This window comes from Stegostoma tigrinum, chromosome 13, assembly GCF_030684315.1.
Source record: "Stegostoma tigrinum isolate sSteTig4 chromosome 13, sSteTig4.hap1, whole genome shotgun sequence".
Taxonomy (NCBI): domain Eukaryota; kingdom Metazoa; phylum Chordata; class Chondrichthyes; order Orectolobiformes; family Stegostomatidae; genus Stegostoma; species Stegostoma tigrinum.
Window position 1 is genome coordinate 78,749,585 of NC_081366.1, and position 13,644 is coordinate 78,763,228.

Genomic DNA, 13,644 nt, shown 5'->3' on the forward strand with positions numbered 1-13,644 from the left:
TACCCTGATACTCTGAATGACTCCTCTTGAGGCCTCAATTACCATTAAACAACTGCCAATCTGCTTGAACATAGGCTTTCTTTCAGACTTGCCAGAACCAATTCCCAAGTACTGATCTCGTCGATAGCCAATTTCAGCTATCTGTGTAAACAAATGCTCTTTCTAGGGTTTGCTGCATCTGTTAGAACCTTTTTGAATCAAGTTTCAGCCTACAATTAGCCTCTTGGCCGGGCCTGTTTTCATAAACAAACAAAGCTTGTTTAGAGTCATAAAGTCATTGTGATGTACAACATGGAAACAGACACTTCGGTCCAACTCATTCATACCACCAGAGAACCTAAATAAATTAAGTCCCATTTGCCAGCACATGTACGCATGCAGAAACCTTTTAAATGTTATAATTCTAAGGCCCCTACAGCTCAGTCCATACCTGTGTCATCCTCTGAATGAAAAAAAATGCCTCTCAAGTCCCTTTTGAGTCTTTCCGCTCTCACCTTAAACCTATGCTGCCTAGTTTTGGGGTCCCCTAAGATGGGTGAAAGACCTTGGCTATTCGCTCTATCCTCGACCCTCATAGTCATTGCATTATCTTTTTGGTATTTAATGCAGATCCTCATGGAGCTATTTGGCTTGGCCGCAAGTACAACTGCAGGCCTTGTCTGGCTGTTACTAGATACTATCAGTTGGTGCTCCACCAGTCAAGCAAGAAACAAGAACAGGCCACTCAGCCCTTTGAGTCTACTCCAGCCTTCAATAAGATCGTCATTCATGTGATTTTAACTTCAAGTTTATATTCCTGCATATGATTTTTCATCTTCTTGGTAATCAAGAATCTATCACCTTTGTCTTAAAAATAGTTGCAAGATTCTGCCTCCACTGTCTTTTGAGGAATGGAATTCCAAACACTCCAAGAGAAATGTGTTCCTCTGTCTTAAATAAATGAACCCCTACTTTTAACCTATGACCCCTAGTTTTACATTTTCCCACAAGAGGAAACATCCTATACACATCTACCTGATCGAGTTCCTTCAGGATCTTAAATGTTTCTATTAAGTCATTTCTGACTCTTCTAAATGCCTGCCGAGCCTTCCTCATAAGGCAATCCCCTCATTCCCGGTATTAATCTAGTGAATGCCCTCTGAACTGCTTTCATCACATTGACATCCTTTTGCTGGTACCATGACTAGTGACGCAGTCTCATCAATGCCTTGTAAAATTGAAGTATAACCTCCCTATTCTTGCTTTCAATTACCCTCACATTACAACATTACATTCTGTTATGTTTCCAAATTACTTGCTGTACCTGCATACTAACCTTCATGCATCAGGATACTCAGAGTCTCTTAACATCTCAGAGCTCTGTAAAATCTTACCATTTAGAAAATATGCTTTTTATTTTTTTCCCCCACTTTGCCACATTACATCTTATTTGCCGGACCTTAGACCACTCACTTACCCCACCTAATTAGTTTTGTAGGCTGTTTATGTCCTCTTAACACACTTTCCTACCTACTTTCTGTCATCAGCAAAATTAGCTACACGTCCCTTTGTCCAAACTTTAATTTAAATATTCTATTCCTAGACATACTCAGATATTAGCAAATAGTTATAGACAACATCAAACTGGATTCTATTAGAGTTGATATTGTGCTTTTCAATCGTTTATAATTAGAAAAAAAACTGCCAAAGTTTAAACACATTTCCCCAGATTCGCTGAGCAACTTTCCAACTTGTTTCACTGTCTCAGTCAAGGGAATTAATACCTCAGCTGCTTGTGGTGAAGGTGTTTTCCCATCCAACCACTCGGCTACGTTATTACACACACATTTGCAACAGGTGGGGCATTAACACGGGTCTCCTGTCTCCGATGCAGGGACACTACCGGCAGCTCCAGCCGAGCTCGGACCGTTCCTGCCGCGGGGCAGCTCCGAGCGCGTCCACGCTGCCGCACGCGCGGCGCCGGCCCGTTGCCGCGGCAACGCCGTCCGCTGACGTCGGCGCGGCCACGAACTTTCTGGAAAGCGGCGGGCGATGTCTCGCGCGGCTCGGCTGTGTTGACGCGAGATCTGCTGAGGGCAGGGGGCTGGCTCGGTGTGTGCCTGTGCTGGGGGGGGCAAGGGGGCAAGTCCGGGGTTTAGAGAGAGGGAGGGAGGGAGGAGGGGGGTTGAGGGTTTATTTTAAAACTAAGAGAAAAGCTGGGGACTCCGGCAGCGATGGCGGCGGAGAGACCGATCCCTCAGCTGATGGAAAGCTTCAAACCAGCCGGTGCCGGCGACACCTCGACTGGCAACGGGGCTGGTAAGCGCCGCCCAGCCATGAGCACCGTGCATTATGGGGGAGGGGGGAGGCAGCGTCGTGCATTCGGTTAAAAGGGGGGAGGGGGGTAAATAGCAAAGATTCCTCGCTGTGGCCGAGAGCTTCGTGCATCGGTACCTCCCCGTACACAGCATGATTCTCCCCACCCCCTCGCCCCCCCCTCCCCCCACCCCCCTCGCCCCCCCCTCCCCCCACCCCCTCGCCCCCCCCCCACCCCCTCGCCCCCCCCCCTCCCCTCGCCCCCCCTCCCCTCGCCCCCCCCCCTCCCCTCGCCCCCCCCTCCCCCCTCGCCCCCCCCTCCCCCCTCCCCCCCCCCCTCCCCCCTCCCCCCCCTCCCCTCGCCCCCCCCTCCCCTCGCCCCCCACTCCCCCCTCCCCTCGCCTCGCCCTCCCCTCGCCCCCCCGCCCCTCGCCCCCTCGCCCCCCCGCCCCTCCCCTCGCCCCCTCCCCTCGCCCCCCTCCCCTCGCCCCCCTCCCCTCGCCCCCCTCCCCTCGCCCCCCCTCCCCTCGCCCCCCCCTCCCCCCCTCCCCCCTCCCCTCCCCCCCTCCCCCCCCCTCGCCCCCTCTCTCCCCCCCTCTCCCCTCTCCCCCCCCTCGCCCTACCCCCCCCTCGCCCTCCCCCCCCTCGCCCTCCCCCCCCTCGCCCTCCCCCCCCCCTCGCCCTCCCCCCCCCCTCGCCCTCCCCCCCTCGCCCTCCCCCCCTCCCCCTCCCCCCCTCCCCCCCCTCGCCCTCCCCCCCCTCCCTCTCCCCCCCCTCCCTCCCCCCCCCTCCCTCTCCCCCCCCTCCCTCTCCCCCCCTCCCTCTCCCCCCCTCCCTCTCCCCCCCTCCCTCTCCCCCCCTCCCTCTCCCCCCCCTCCCTCTCCCCCCCCTCCCTCTCCCCCCCCCTCCCTCTCCCCCCCCCCCCTCTCCCCCCCCCCTCTCCCCCCCCCCCTCTCCCCTCTCCCTCTTCCCCTCTCCCCCTCTCCCTCTCCCCCTCTCCCCCTTCTCCCTCTCCCCCCCTCCCTCTCCCCCCCTCCCTCTCCCCCCCTCCCTCTCCCCCCCTCCCTCTCCCCCCCTCCCTCTCCCCCCCTCCCTCTCCCCCCTCCCTCTCCCCCCTCCCTCTCCCCCCCTCCCTCTCCCCCCTCCCTCTCCCCCCTCCCTCTCCCCCCCTCCCTCTTCCCCCTCTCCCTCTTCCCCCTCTCCCCCCTCCCTCTTCCCCCTCTCCCCCCTCCCTCTTCCCCCTCTCCCCCCCTCCCTCTTCCCCCTCTCCCCCCCTCCCTCTTCCCCCTCTCCCCCCCTCCCTCTTCCCCCTCTCCCCCCCTCCCTCTTCCCCCTCTCCCCCCCTCCCTCTTCCCCCTCTCCCCCCCTCCCTCTTCCCCCTCTCCCCCCCCCCTCCCCCCCCTTCCCCCTCCCCCCCTTCCCCCTCCCCCCCTTCCCCCTCCCCCCCTTCCCCCTCCCCCCCTTCCCCCTCCCCCCCTTCCCCCTCCCCCCGTTCCCCCTCCCCCCCTTCCCCCTCCCCCCCTTCCCCCCCTTCCCCCTCCCCCCCTTCCCCCCCTTCCCCCTCCCCCCGTTCCCCCCCTTCCCCCTCCCCCCCTTCCCCCTCCCCCCCTTCCCCCTCCCCCCCTTCCCCCTCCCCCCCTTCCCCCTCCCCCCCTTCCCCCCCTTCCCCCTCCCCCCCTTCCCCCTCCCCCCCTTCCCCCTTCCCCCTCCCCCCCTTCCCCCTCCCCCCCTTCCCCCTCCCCCCCTTCCCCCTCCCCCCCTTCCCCCTCCCCCCCTTCCCCCTCCCCCCCGTCCCCCCCCCCGTCGTCCCCCCCCCGTCGTCCCCCCCCCGTCGTCCCCCCCCCCCCGTCGTCCCCCCCCCCGTCGTCCCCCCCCCCCCGTCGTCCCCCCCCCCGTCGTCCCCCCCCCCCGTCGTCCCCCCCCCCGTCGTCCCCCCCCCCCGTCGTCCCCCCCCCCCGTCGTCCCCCCCCCCCGTCGTCGTCCCCCCCCCCCGTCGTCCCCCCCCCCCGTCGTCCCCCCCCCCCCGTCGTCCCCCCCCCCCCGTCGTCCCCCCCCCCCCGTCGTCCCCCCCCCCCCCCCCCCCCCCGTCGTCCCCCCCCCCGTCGTCGTCCCCCCCCCCCCGTCGTCGTCCCCCCCCCGTCCCCCCCCCCCCCGTCGTCCCCCCCCCCCCCGTCGTCCCCCCCCCCCGTCGTCCCCCCCCCGTCGTCCCCCCTCCCCCTCCCGCCCCCCCCCTCCCCCTCGTCGTCCCGCCCTCCCGCCCCCCCTCCCCCCCGCCCCCCCTCCCCCTCGTCCCCCCCTCCCCCTCGTCCCCCCCCTCCCCCTCGTCCCCCCCTCCCCCTCGTCCCCCCCTCCCCCTCGTCCCCCCCTCCCCCTCGTCCCCCCCTCCCCCCCCTCTCCCCCCCTCTCCCCCCCTCCCCCCCCCTCTCCCCCCCCCCTCGTCCCCCCCCTCCCTGTCCCCCCCTCCCCCTCGTCCCCCCCCTCCCCCTCGTCCCCCCCCTCCCCCTCGTCCCCCCCTCCCCCTCGTCCCCCCCTCCCCCTCGTCCCCCCCCTCCCCCTCGTCCCCCCCCTCCCCCTCGTCCCCCCCCTCCCCCTCGTCCCCCCCCTCCCCCTCGTCCCCCCCCTCCCCCTCGTCCCCCCCCTCCCCCTCGTCCCCCCCCTCCCCCTCGTCCCCCCCCTCCCCCTCGTCCCCCCCCTCCCCCTCGCCTCTCCCCCTCTCCCCCTCTCCCCTTCCTGCCTCCCTCTTCGCTTGCATCGAGCACCTTCCTCTGTTTCTATAAAGAGAAACACACATAAAACTGCGATTGCTGCTGCAAATAATTCAGCAAACACCACCCCCCTCCGCCGACCCCTGCAACTAACATTGAGGTCAGTCGCTTTTTGTTCAGGCAGCTGCAGAACCAGGGGGACATGTAAAACAAACAGAAACAAAATGCCTCGTGCAGGCCAGGTAGTTCTCATGTTTCAGGTCGATGGCCTTGCTTCAGTTCACAACCACTCCGCACCAACCTGAGCTGCCCGGATTTATTCCCCCCCGGAAAAACACACACTGTGCCTGGCCCGCTGAGTGTTCCCCGGCGGTTCATTCCTCCTGCTCCAACTACTTGGCTGGTCAGGTCAGCGGATGGAGAGAAGCTACAAGATTTTTTTTTAAAGAAAGAACTGCGGACGCTGTAAATCAGGAACGAAAACAGAAGTTGCTGGAAAAGCTCAGCAAGTCTGGCAGAATCTGTGAAGGAGAAAAACAGAGTTAACGTTGGTTCAGATTGATGGCTCTTCGTTGCTGCTGAGAAATATGGAAAGTGAATTGATTGGGAGCAAATAGGAATGAGAGAACAAATGAGGAGTCCTTGACAAAAAAAAAGGTTAAAAGAAGTTCCATGGTGCAAGAGCCAAAGGGAAGAGCAGTGGTTAAAGAAATTTAAAATGTTCACGGATGAGTGACTGGGCAGCCAAGGCCCAAAGCATAGTTCCTCCAGTTTGTATTTTGTGTATTGAGTGATGTGGACATCACTGGCTGGCCTGCATTTATTGCCCCATCCCTAGTTGCCCCTTTGAGAAGGTTGTGGTGTGCTGCCTTCTTGAACCACTGCAGTCCACCTGCTGTGGGTTGTCCCACAATGTCATTGTGGTTGAATTCCAGGATTTTCACCCAGCAATTAGTGGAGGAACAGTGATATATTTCCAAGTCAGAACAATGAGTGGGAGGATCTTGAAGGTGGTGTGTTCCCATATATCGGCTGCCCTTGTCCTTCTAGATGGAAGTGGTCATGGGTTTGGAAGATGCTGTTTGAGGATCTTTGGTGAATTTCTGCGATGCGTCTTGTAGCTAGTAGACACTGCTGCTATTGTGCATCAGTGATGGAGGAAGTGGATGCAGTGCCAATCAAACAGCCTGCTTTATTCTGGATGGTGTCAAGCTTCTTGAGCGTTATTGCAGCTGCACTCATCCAGGCAAGTGGGTAGTATTCCATCACACTCTTTACTTGAACCTTGTAGATGGTGAACAGGCTTTGAAGAGCCTGGAGGTGAGTTACGTGCCGCAGTATTCCTAGCTTCTGACCTGCTCTTGTAGCCTCTGTGTTTATGTGGTGAGTCCAGTTGAGTTTCTGGTCAATGATAACCTCGAGGATGTTGATAGTAGGGATTCAGTGAATGCCAGTAAGTGATGGTTAGATTGTCTCTAATTTGTGCAGGTTGTAGCCTGGCATTCTTCAGCCCAAGCCTGGATATTGTCCATATCTTGTTGCATTTGAACATAGACTGCTTCAGTATGTGACGAGTCGTGAGTGGTGCTGATCATTGTGCAGTCATCATGAACATCCCCACTTTTGACTTTATGATGGAGGGAAGGTCATTGATGAAGCACCTGAAGACAGTTGGACCAAGGACACTACCCTGAGGAACTCCTGCGGAGATCTCCTGGAGCTGTGATGATCGACCTTCAACACCCACAGCCATCTTCCTACGTGTCAGGTATGACTGCACCCACTGGAGAGTTTGCCCCCAGTACCCATTGTTTTCATTTTTGCTTGGTCTCCTTGATGCCACACTCGGTCGAATGAAGCCTTGATGCCAAGGCCTGTCACTCTCACCTCATCTCTGGAATTCAGCTCGTTTGTCCATGTTTAAACTAAGGTTGTAATGACGTCAGGAGCTGAGTGGCCCTGCCGGAACCCAAACTGGGTGTCACTGAGCAGTTTATTGCCTGAACAGGTGCTGCTTGATAGCACTGTTAATGACACTTTCCATCACTTCACTGATGATCGAGACTAGACTGATGGGGTGATAGTCAGCTGGGTTGGATTTATCCTGCTTTTTATGTACAAGGCATACTTTGGCAATTTTCCACATTGTTAGGTAGATATCAGTGTTGTAACTGTACTGGAACAGCTTGGCTAGGGGAGCAGCAAGTTCTGGAGCACAAGTCTTCAGTACCCTTGCCAGAATTTTGTCAGGGCCCATAGCCTTTGCAGTATCCAGTGTCGTAGAGTGAATAGAATTGGTTGAAGACTGGTATCTCTAATGCTGGGGACCACTGGAGGAGGCTGAGATGGATCATCCGCTCGGCACTTCTGGCTGAAGTTTGCTGTGAAAGCTTCAGCCTTATCTTTTGTGCTGATATGCTTGGCTCCTCTATCGTTGAGGATGGGGGTATTTGTGGAGCTGCCTCCTCCAGTGAGCTGTTTAATCCTCTACCACTATTCATGACTAGATATCACAGGACTGCAGATCTTAGATCTGGTTCATTGGTTTTGAGATCGCTGAGCTCTGTCTGTCACTTGCTTATGCTGTTTGGCATGCAAGTAGTCCTGCTTGGTGGCAATTTTATTACAGCAATAGAAGGCAAAGGTCAGAATTGTCTGTAGGAATAAGGTGAAAATTGAAATGATGAGCAGAAGGAAGTTCAGGGTCATGTTTGTTGACTGCCCAGAGATGTTTCCACATAGCAGCAATTTATTCTGCGTTTGGTATCCCCACTGTAGAGGAGTCCACATTGTGAGTAGTGAAAACTAGAGTATAATGTTTGAAAAGTTTACTGTCAGTAAGGAGTTTTGGAGGTGTCATTTACTTAGAATGGAGGAGACTGTAATGGCAGGTGTTGTGTTTGCACATGCCTGGACAGGCACTCTAGGAATTGTTAGAGTGATTGGGAAGGGAATGAAGGTGCTGCTGAGGAAACGTTCCCTTTGGAATGCTCCACATGAAGATGTATTTGAGGATGGCGGTATGCTGGAGGTGCTGGCAATGTTGGCGGATGATCCATTTTAAGCCGAAGGTGGGTTGGAAGGTGAGAACAAGTGAAACGCAATTATAGTTTTGGGATGGAATATAAAGGTTATGTGTAGAAGTGAGCTCCAGCAATTTCTGTTTTTTGCATTTCCAGTAGCTGTAGTTTATTGTTTTTCTTTTCAGGGAAGAAAGGTGAGAGAGAAGAGGAGGAAAGAACAAAAGGTAAGGTATATGATAGGAAGTGAGATAGACTTCATTAACTATCGAAAGGGTTAGATAGCAACGTGGGGTAGTATTGGAATAAGTGAGCAAAGATGGCTAGAAACATAGAAGATAGGAGCAGGAGGAGACCATTTGGCCCTTTTGAGCCTGTTCCGCCATTGATCACGATCATGGCCGATCGCCCAACTCAATAGCCTACTCCTGCTTTCTCCCCATGACCTTTGATCACATTTGCCCCAAGTGCTATATCTAGCTACCTCTTAAATACAATCCCAAATAAAAATCTGATGTATTAGTTTAACTGGAAGTGTGAATGGGCACAACAGACCTTTAGTCTGAAAAATCAGAGCAGTGATTATGATTTTAAGCTGCTTATGTAAATATTGAGTCCTGAATGTAGGAGGCCATGGAGAGAACTATTAACTGACTGGAAGCTCAGAATCTTTCTTGTACACTGATGAGAGATGTTCAGTAACGGGTCTTTTTGGTAACCCATATGCTCTTCAGTAGAATGCTTGGCATATTCTTTTGCCTCTGCTCTGTTTGGGTGCCCTCCGTCAAGAGTGACAACTTCTGTGTATGTTGTATATTTTTAACATAGTGAAAAAAATGCCAAGGTGCTTCTCAAGAAAACATGAATGAAATTTTACATCAAACCTTATGAGATGACCATAAATGTAGACAGAGGTAAGTCATAAGTTGGACATTAAAGGAGGGAAAAAAAGGTGCAGCTATTTAGAAGGGGAGGTGGTAGCATGAACCCATCAATTCTTAAAAAATCTGAAGCAAAATTGCTAGCCAAACAGTAACTGTTAATCATTGTCAATTGTTGTAAAAACATCTGGTTCACTAATGTCCTTTAGGGAAGGAAATCTGCATTTTTACCTGGTCTGGCCTAGTTGTGACTCCTGACCCACAACAGTTTAGCTGACTGAGCTACATGGTAATAAATGAAAGAGTAATATATTAAAAAAAATTCCAGAGCATTGAGACTTAGCAGCTGAAGCAATGGCTACCAGTGGTGGGGTAATTTAAAATTGGGACTGGTCAAGAGATAAGAATTGGCAAAGCACAAATAGGGAAGGATGTGACCATTTGAAGAATAAGGCATGTCGGCACATTGACTTCCAGTTTTGGACCTCAGAGGTCTGGCCCATGCACCAAAAAAGTTGAGGTGGATTTATGGAATGCGATCCCATTCAGTGGTGAGGGGTGATTAAGAATAATTTATCATTGCCACATTCACATATAATGTCACTGAGATAAAAAGTTTCATTATTTTGGCATGGGCTGAGAAAAACCTAGAATTCAGATGTGGGATTCAGAGAATGAATGATTTGTGATATTCAAGAAATAATCCACAAGGATGTTGGATCAAAGGGTTTGTCTTTTTTTTGGGAGTAGCAGGTAGATTATAGCACTTCTGTAGTTGCGGGGATCAGTCCTGTGGGAACTAAGGCATCAAAGATAGTTTTTGAATTGAGTGGTAACTATAAAAATATTGTAGTAAATGATGGGGAAAAGTTCACAAATTATCATTTTTTAGTGAATTGCAACATTGTTTTCAGGACTGCATGGGAGCTATGTTGGTTTTGTTTCGCGAATGTGTTCTAGTCTGGAAAAGTTACTTTTCCCATTATTTAGACAAGCGATAGTCATAGTGGTTCTGATATAAATTATAGTTATTCTGGCCTTTTTAATTCTCCCATTACACTTCTGCCTTTCACTTTCTATCCTGCTACTTATATATTTTTTTTTACATGACCTTTCTCCCCATTTTATTCTTTCTTGCCTTGTTTAAGTACTTTCTTAACCTGTAACATTAAGTCCTGTTGAAGGGTCATAGCCCTCAAACATTAATCTGTTTTTCTGTCCACAAGTGCTACCAAACTTGCTTTCTCATTGCAAATAGCCTATTTTTCCGTTTAGATTAACCCACACATGTGCTGCAGGAAAATTAGACAAAATTTTATTTTTAAATCCACATAGTTAAGTGTGTGGTGATGTTTATTATTGGAGAATGATTAATATTTATACCCTGGCTTTTTATCAAGGAAGGCAAAATCTTCTGACCAGTTTGAGATGTGTTATGTTTTAAGGCAGTTGATTAGCTGTGGCGTAACATTGTGATCAAACCTGCGAATATTTGCACATTCTGCAATTAGCATGACCTGTTCCATGACTGTAATTGTTTTGCAAACTATTATGAAAACTGTGGTTGCCGAACAATTTTATTTATTAAAAATGTAGGGCAAGTTAAATGTACGTATTACTTCATTGATTCAGCAGAACAAGGAACAGATTCAAAGAATACTTATGCATTTTAATCTTCGGTATGGAGCCATGTGAGTGTTGAACAGGAGTTTAAAAGATTGATTTCCATTAAAAATCCATTTGTCAGATGTATCACACTCTGTGCAGAAAGTGACAAGCATCCCTTATAATTTATGCTGTCTGCACTGTATTGTGCAATGTATCTGACTCATCAAAAATAAAATCAGATTCTTTCAGTTCCAAGTAGATAAATGATTTGGCCATTTTGATGTGGAACCTGTGGAACTGAAGCAAAACCTTGGGGATGGCAGCATGGATCTAAAGAGTTTTTAGCCTTTAGTCAGTGTTACTGGCGGAATAATACAGCAAAGTGCCTATCAGTCAAATTACTTTGAGTTGTATAAAAGGTTTACAATATCTGGAATTGGGTTTGGAATTCTTTTTTATTTTAGTCTTTCTGTATATTCAAGCGATGTAGAATAGTGCTAGTTATCTTCTGATTTGTTTGTAGCCCAAATGACCATTCTCTTCAAGCAAAGCTAAATAACTTATTATTGTAGAAGTAAGATCAGGACATTCAGAAAATCAGAAAACAATCTGACAGTGTACATGGTTTTGGCAAATTTATAAAATTTCTGTTGATATAACAAACTGGTGTGCCAGTGGATGTATATTTTTGATTTTTCCAAAAGAAGAGCTCATGATGTTTGGAGTGATATGTTAGCGTGAATAAAGCATTGGTTAACTAACAGGAAGCAGAAAATAAAGGTAAATGGATCAGTTTGTTACAGTACTGTGCCTTGAAGAGGGATTGCCCTCTGCTGTTCCTTTTGCAGAGAGGTGTTGCCAGAAAGTCTGTTTCAGAAGCAGTGAGTAAATAGCTTTGAGCTTCTTGAGTGGATTTTTTCTTCAAATCAGACAGAAGCACAAGTGGGTAGAGTCAGGTTCACACTGACTCAGGATTTTAGTTTTTGTTTTCAATTGAAATTGGGGTTTATATCGGATTTCAAGCTGATAGATACATCGCAATTGCTCACTCTGTCTCGTGCTGTCTCTGCTGCAGCAAAAAGCTTGAGTTCGCTCTCTGCTGCTACATTGTTTGTCTTTTTTTGGTGTTTCTTCTGGACTGGAGGAGATAGCAAATGAGGAAAATATTTTGTTGAATTTATCTTTCCAAGGGATTTGGCTATATTGGAATAGTTGAAGATTAGTAGGTAAATAATATATTATTTCATTAAGTATTTCAGTAGAGTTCAAGTTATGCCAATTTTTGGTTTGTCTTTCAACTGTATTGTAAGAATAAAGTGTATTTTGCGTAAAGCTTGGTAGGTTACCAATCAAATCACATCTGGAATCCAGCGTCTTACAGTTGTCTTTGAAGAAGATAAAAGTTAGTGTCTAGGGTATCTTCTTGACATATTTCAAGAGGGTTTCATCTGGCCCATAACAAATTTCATGTTTGCAAACTACTGGGATCCGTTCTGAAGCCTCAAATATTTGAGGTATTAATTTGAATGAATGTACTGACAGCATTTTGAAATTTGCTGATGACAAAATTAAGAAGGAAATCCAGTTGTGAGAAGCGTACAGAGAGCCTGAAAAGGAATGCAAATAGTTAAGCACAAGGAGTAGAATTTGGTAGATGGAGTATAATGTGGGAAATGTGAGGTTATCACACTTTAGCAGGAAGAATATAAAACTAGAATTTTGGAAGTCACGATGCACTGACTACTTTGTACTTGTCTGGAAGTTTAAATAGACAATTGCCAACTGTCAAAATAGCCCAAAAAATCCCTAATTCAGATGTTGGGATGGAGAATACCAATATAATTATGTTTACCATGACACGTTAAGTGAGTTAAATGTCTAAATTCAGGCTAACTATAAAACTGAGACCTCCCCTCTCGATTCGCCATTCAACCCTATTCACTCAGATTGATAACCTGATCACCATGCTCTTCTCCCCCTCCCCCCAACACCTGACCCACTTACTTGCCACCCATGTGCACCCATCAGTTTGCCACTCTTATCCCTTCACTTGCCTTACATTCTTCAGTAGCTGTCATTGCAGCCTTTAGTTTTGGAATACAGCAGCTTTTGCTGTGAAAAGAATGAGTGGTTTCTGTGACAATCGCCTTTGTCACTGCCTGACAGGTGTTCTGGACTGTTTCTCTTATGAAGGCTCTTGCCTCAGAAGCCTGGCCAGAAATCTCTAGAAAGGCAAGCGGCCAATGTTTTTCTGACCTGGATCAGAAAAGGTTTGTCCATTAGAGTGAATATAAAATGCTTCAGTAGTGGAATCTGGGTGTATTTTATACATGTATGCTAACTTTTTGTGGTTCATGTACAGCAAGTAATTGAGAAGGCAAATGGAATGTTGGCCTTTACTGGAGGTGAATTATAAAAGTGGGGAAGTCTTGACACAACTGTGCAGGGTATAGGTGAGACTATATCTAGAGGAGTTACTTTAGGAGGGACAGACTTTCACAGTAAATAGTTCAGAGAAATTTTATTGGCTGGCTCTTATGAAGGGTTTTTTTTGGAGTTCACAAAAATTAACGGTGATCATACTGAAATTTGAGATTCTGAAGGAGCTTGGCAGGATAGATACTGAGAGGAAGTTTGCACTAATGGAGGAAACTACACCTAGTTTGAAAACAAGGGACTTCTAATTGAAAACAGATGTGGAAGAACTGCTTTTCTGAAGGTCATTAACTTTTGGAATTCTCTCCAACAGTGTCCATGAATGTATTTAAGGCTGAGTTGGACAGTTATTGTTTCACAAGGAAATCAAGATTTCAGAGTGAGCAGGCAGGAAAGTGAAATTAAGGCAACAATTAGATCAGCCCTGGCCTTATTGAATGACAAAGCAGGATTGATGGGCTCAGTGGCCTATTTTTATGATCAAGACCAGAGAGTTAGCACCGCTGCCTCACAGTGCCAGGGACCCAGGTTCTATTCCAGCCTCGGATGATTGTATGCTTGGAGCTTACACATTCTCCCCATGTCTGCGTGGGTTTGCACTGGGTGCTCCAGTTCCCTCCGTAATCACAAAATTGACGTTTCTGTGGCCAACGGCAAGACATCAGAATGGTGTGTTGCCTTCCTAGTGTCAGAATCGAG

At 49.8% G+C, this 13,644-nt stretch overlaps 1 protein-coding gene and 1 long non-coding RNA gene across 4 annotated transcripts in view; one reads left to right on the forward strand and one right to left on the reverse strand.

The window, feature by feature from the left end:
- The window catches only part of LOC132210458 (uncharacterized), a 33,468-nt gene extending 31,472 nt beyond the window's left edge, over positions 1 to 1,996 (reverse strand). The window contains exon 1 of the long non-coding RNA XR_009446596.1: positions 1,764 to 1,996. This is a non-coding gene — a long non-coding RNA (uncharacterized LOC132210458). The remainder of the gene's footprint in view (positions 1 to 1,763) is intronic.
- A 150-nt stretch (positions 1,997 to 2,146) lies between these two features.
- The window catches only part of LOC125458161 (zinc finger protein 346-like), a 52,074-nt gene continuing 40,576 nt past the window's right edge, over positions 2,147 to 13,644 (forward strand). For 2 of the 3 annotated variants that reach the window (XM_059650805.1, XM_059650807.1), the window contains exons 1-2: positions 2,147 to 2,298; positions 8,209 to 8,247. In XM_059650805.1, coding sequence (XP_059506788.1) covers positions 2,214 to 2,298; positions 8,209 to 8,247 — 124 coding nt within the window. In that variant the 5' untranslated portion in view covers positions 2,147 to 2,213. The remainder of the gene's footprint in view (positions 2,299 to 8,208; positions 8,248 to 13,644) is intronic. The other variant, XM_059650806.1, reaches the window with a different exon arrangement.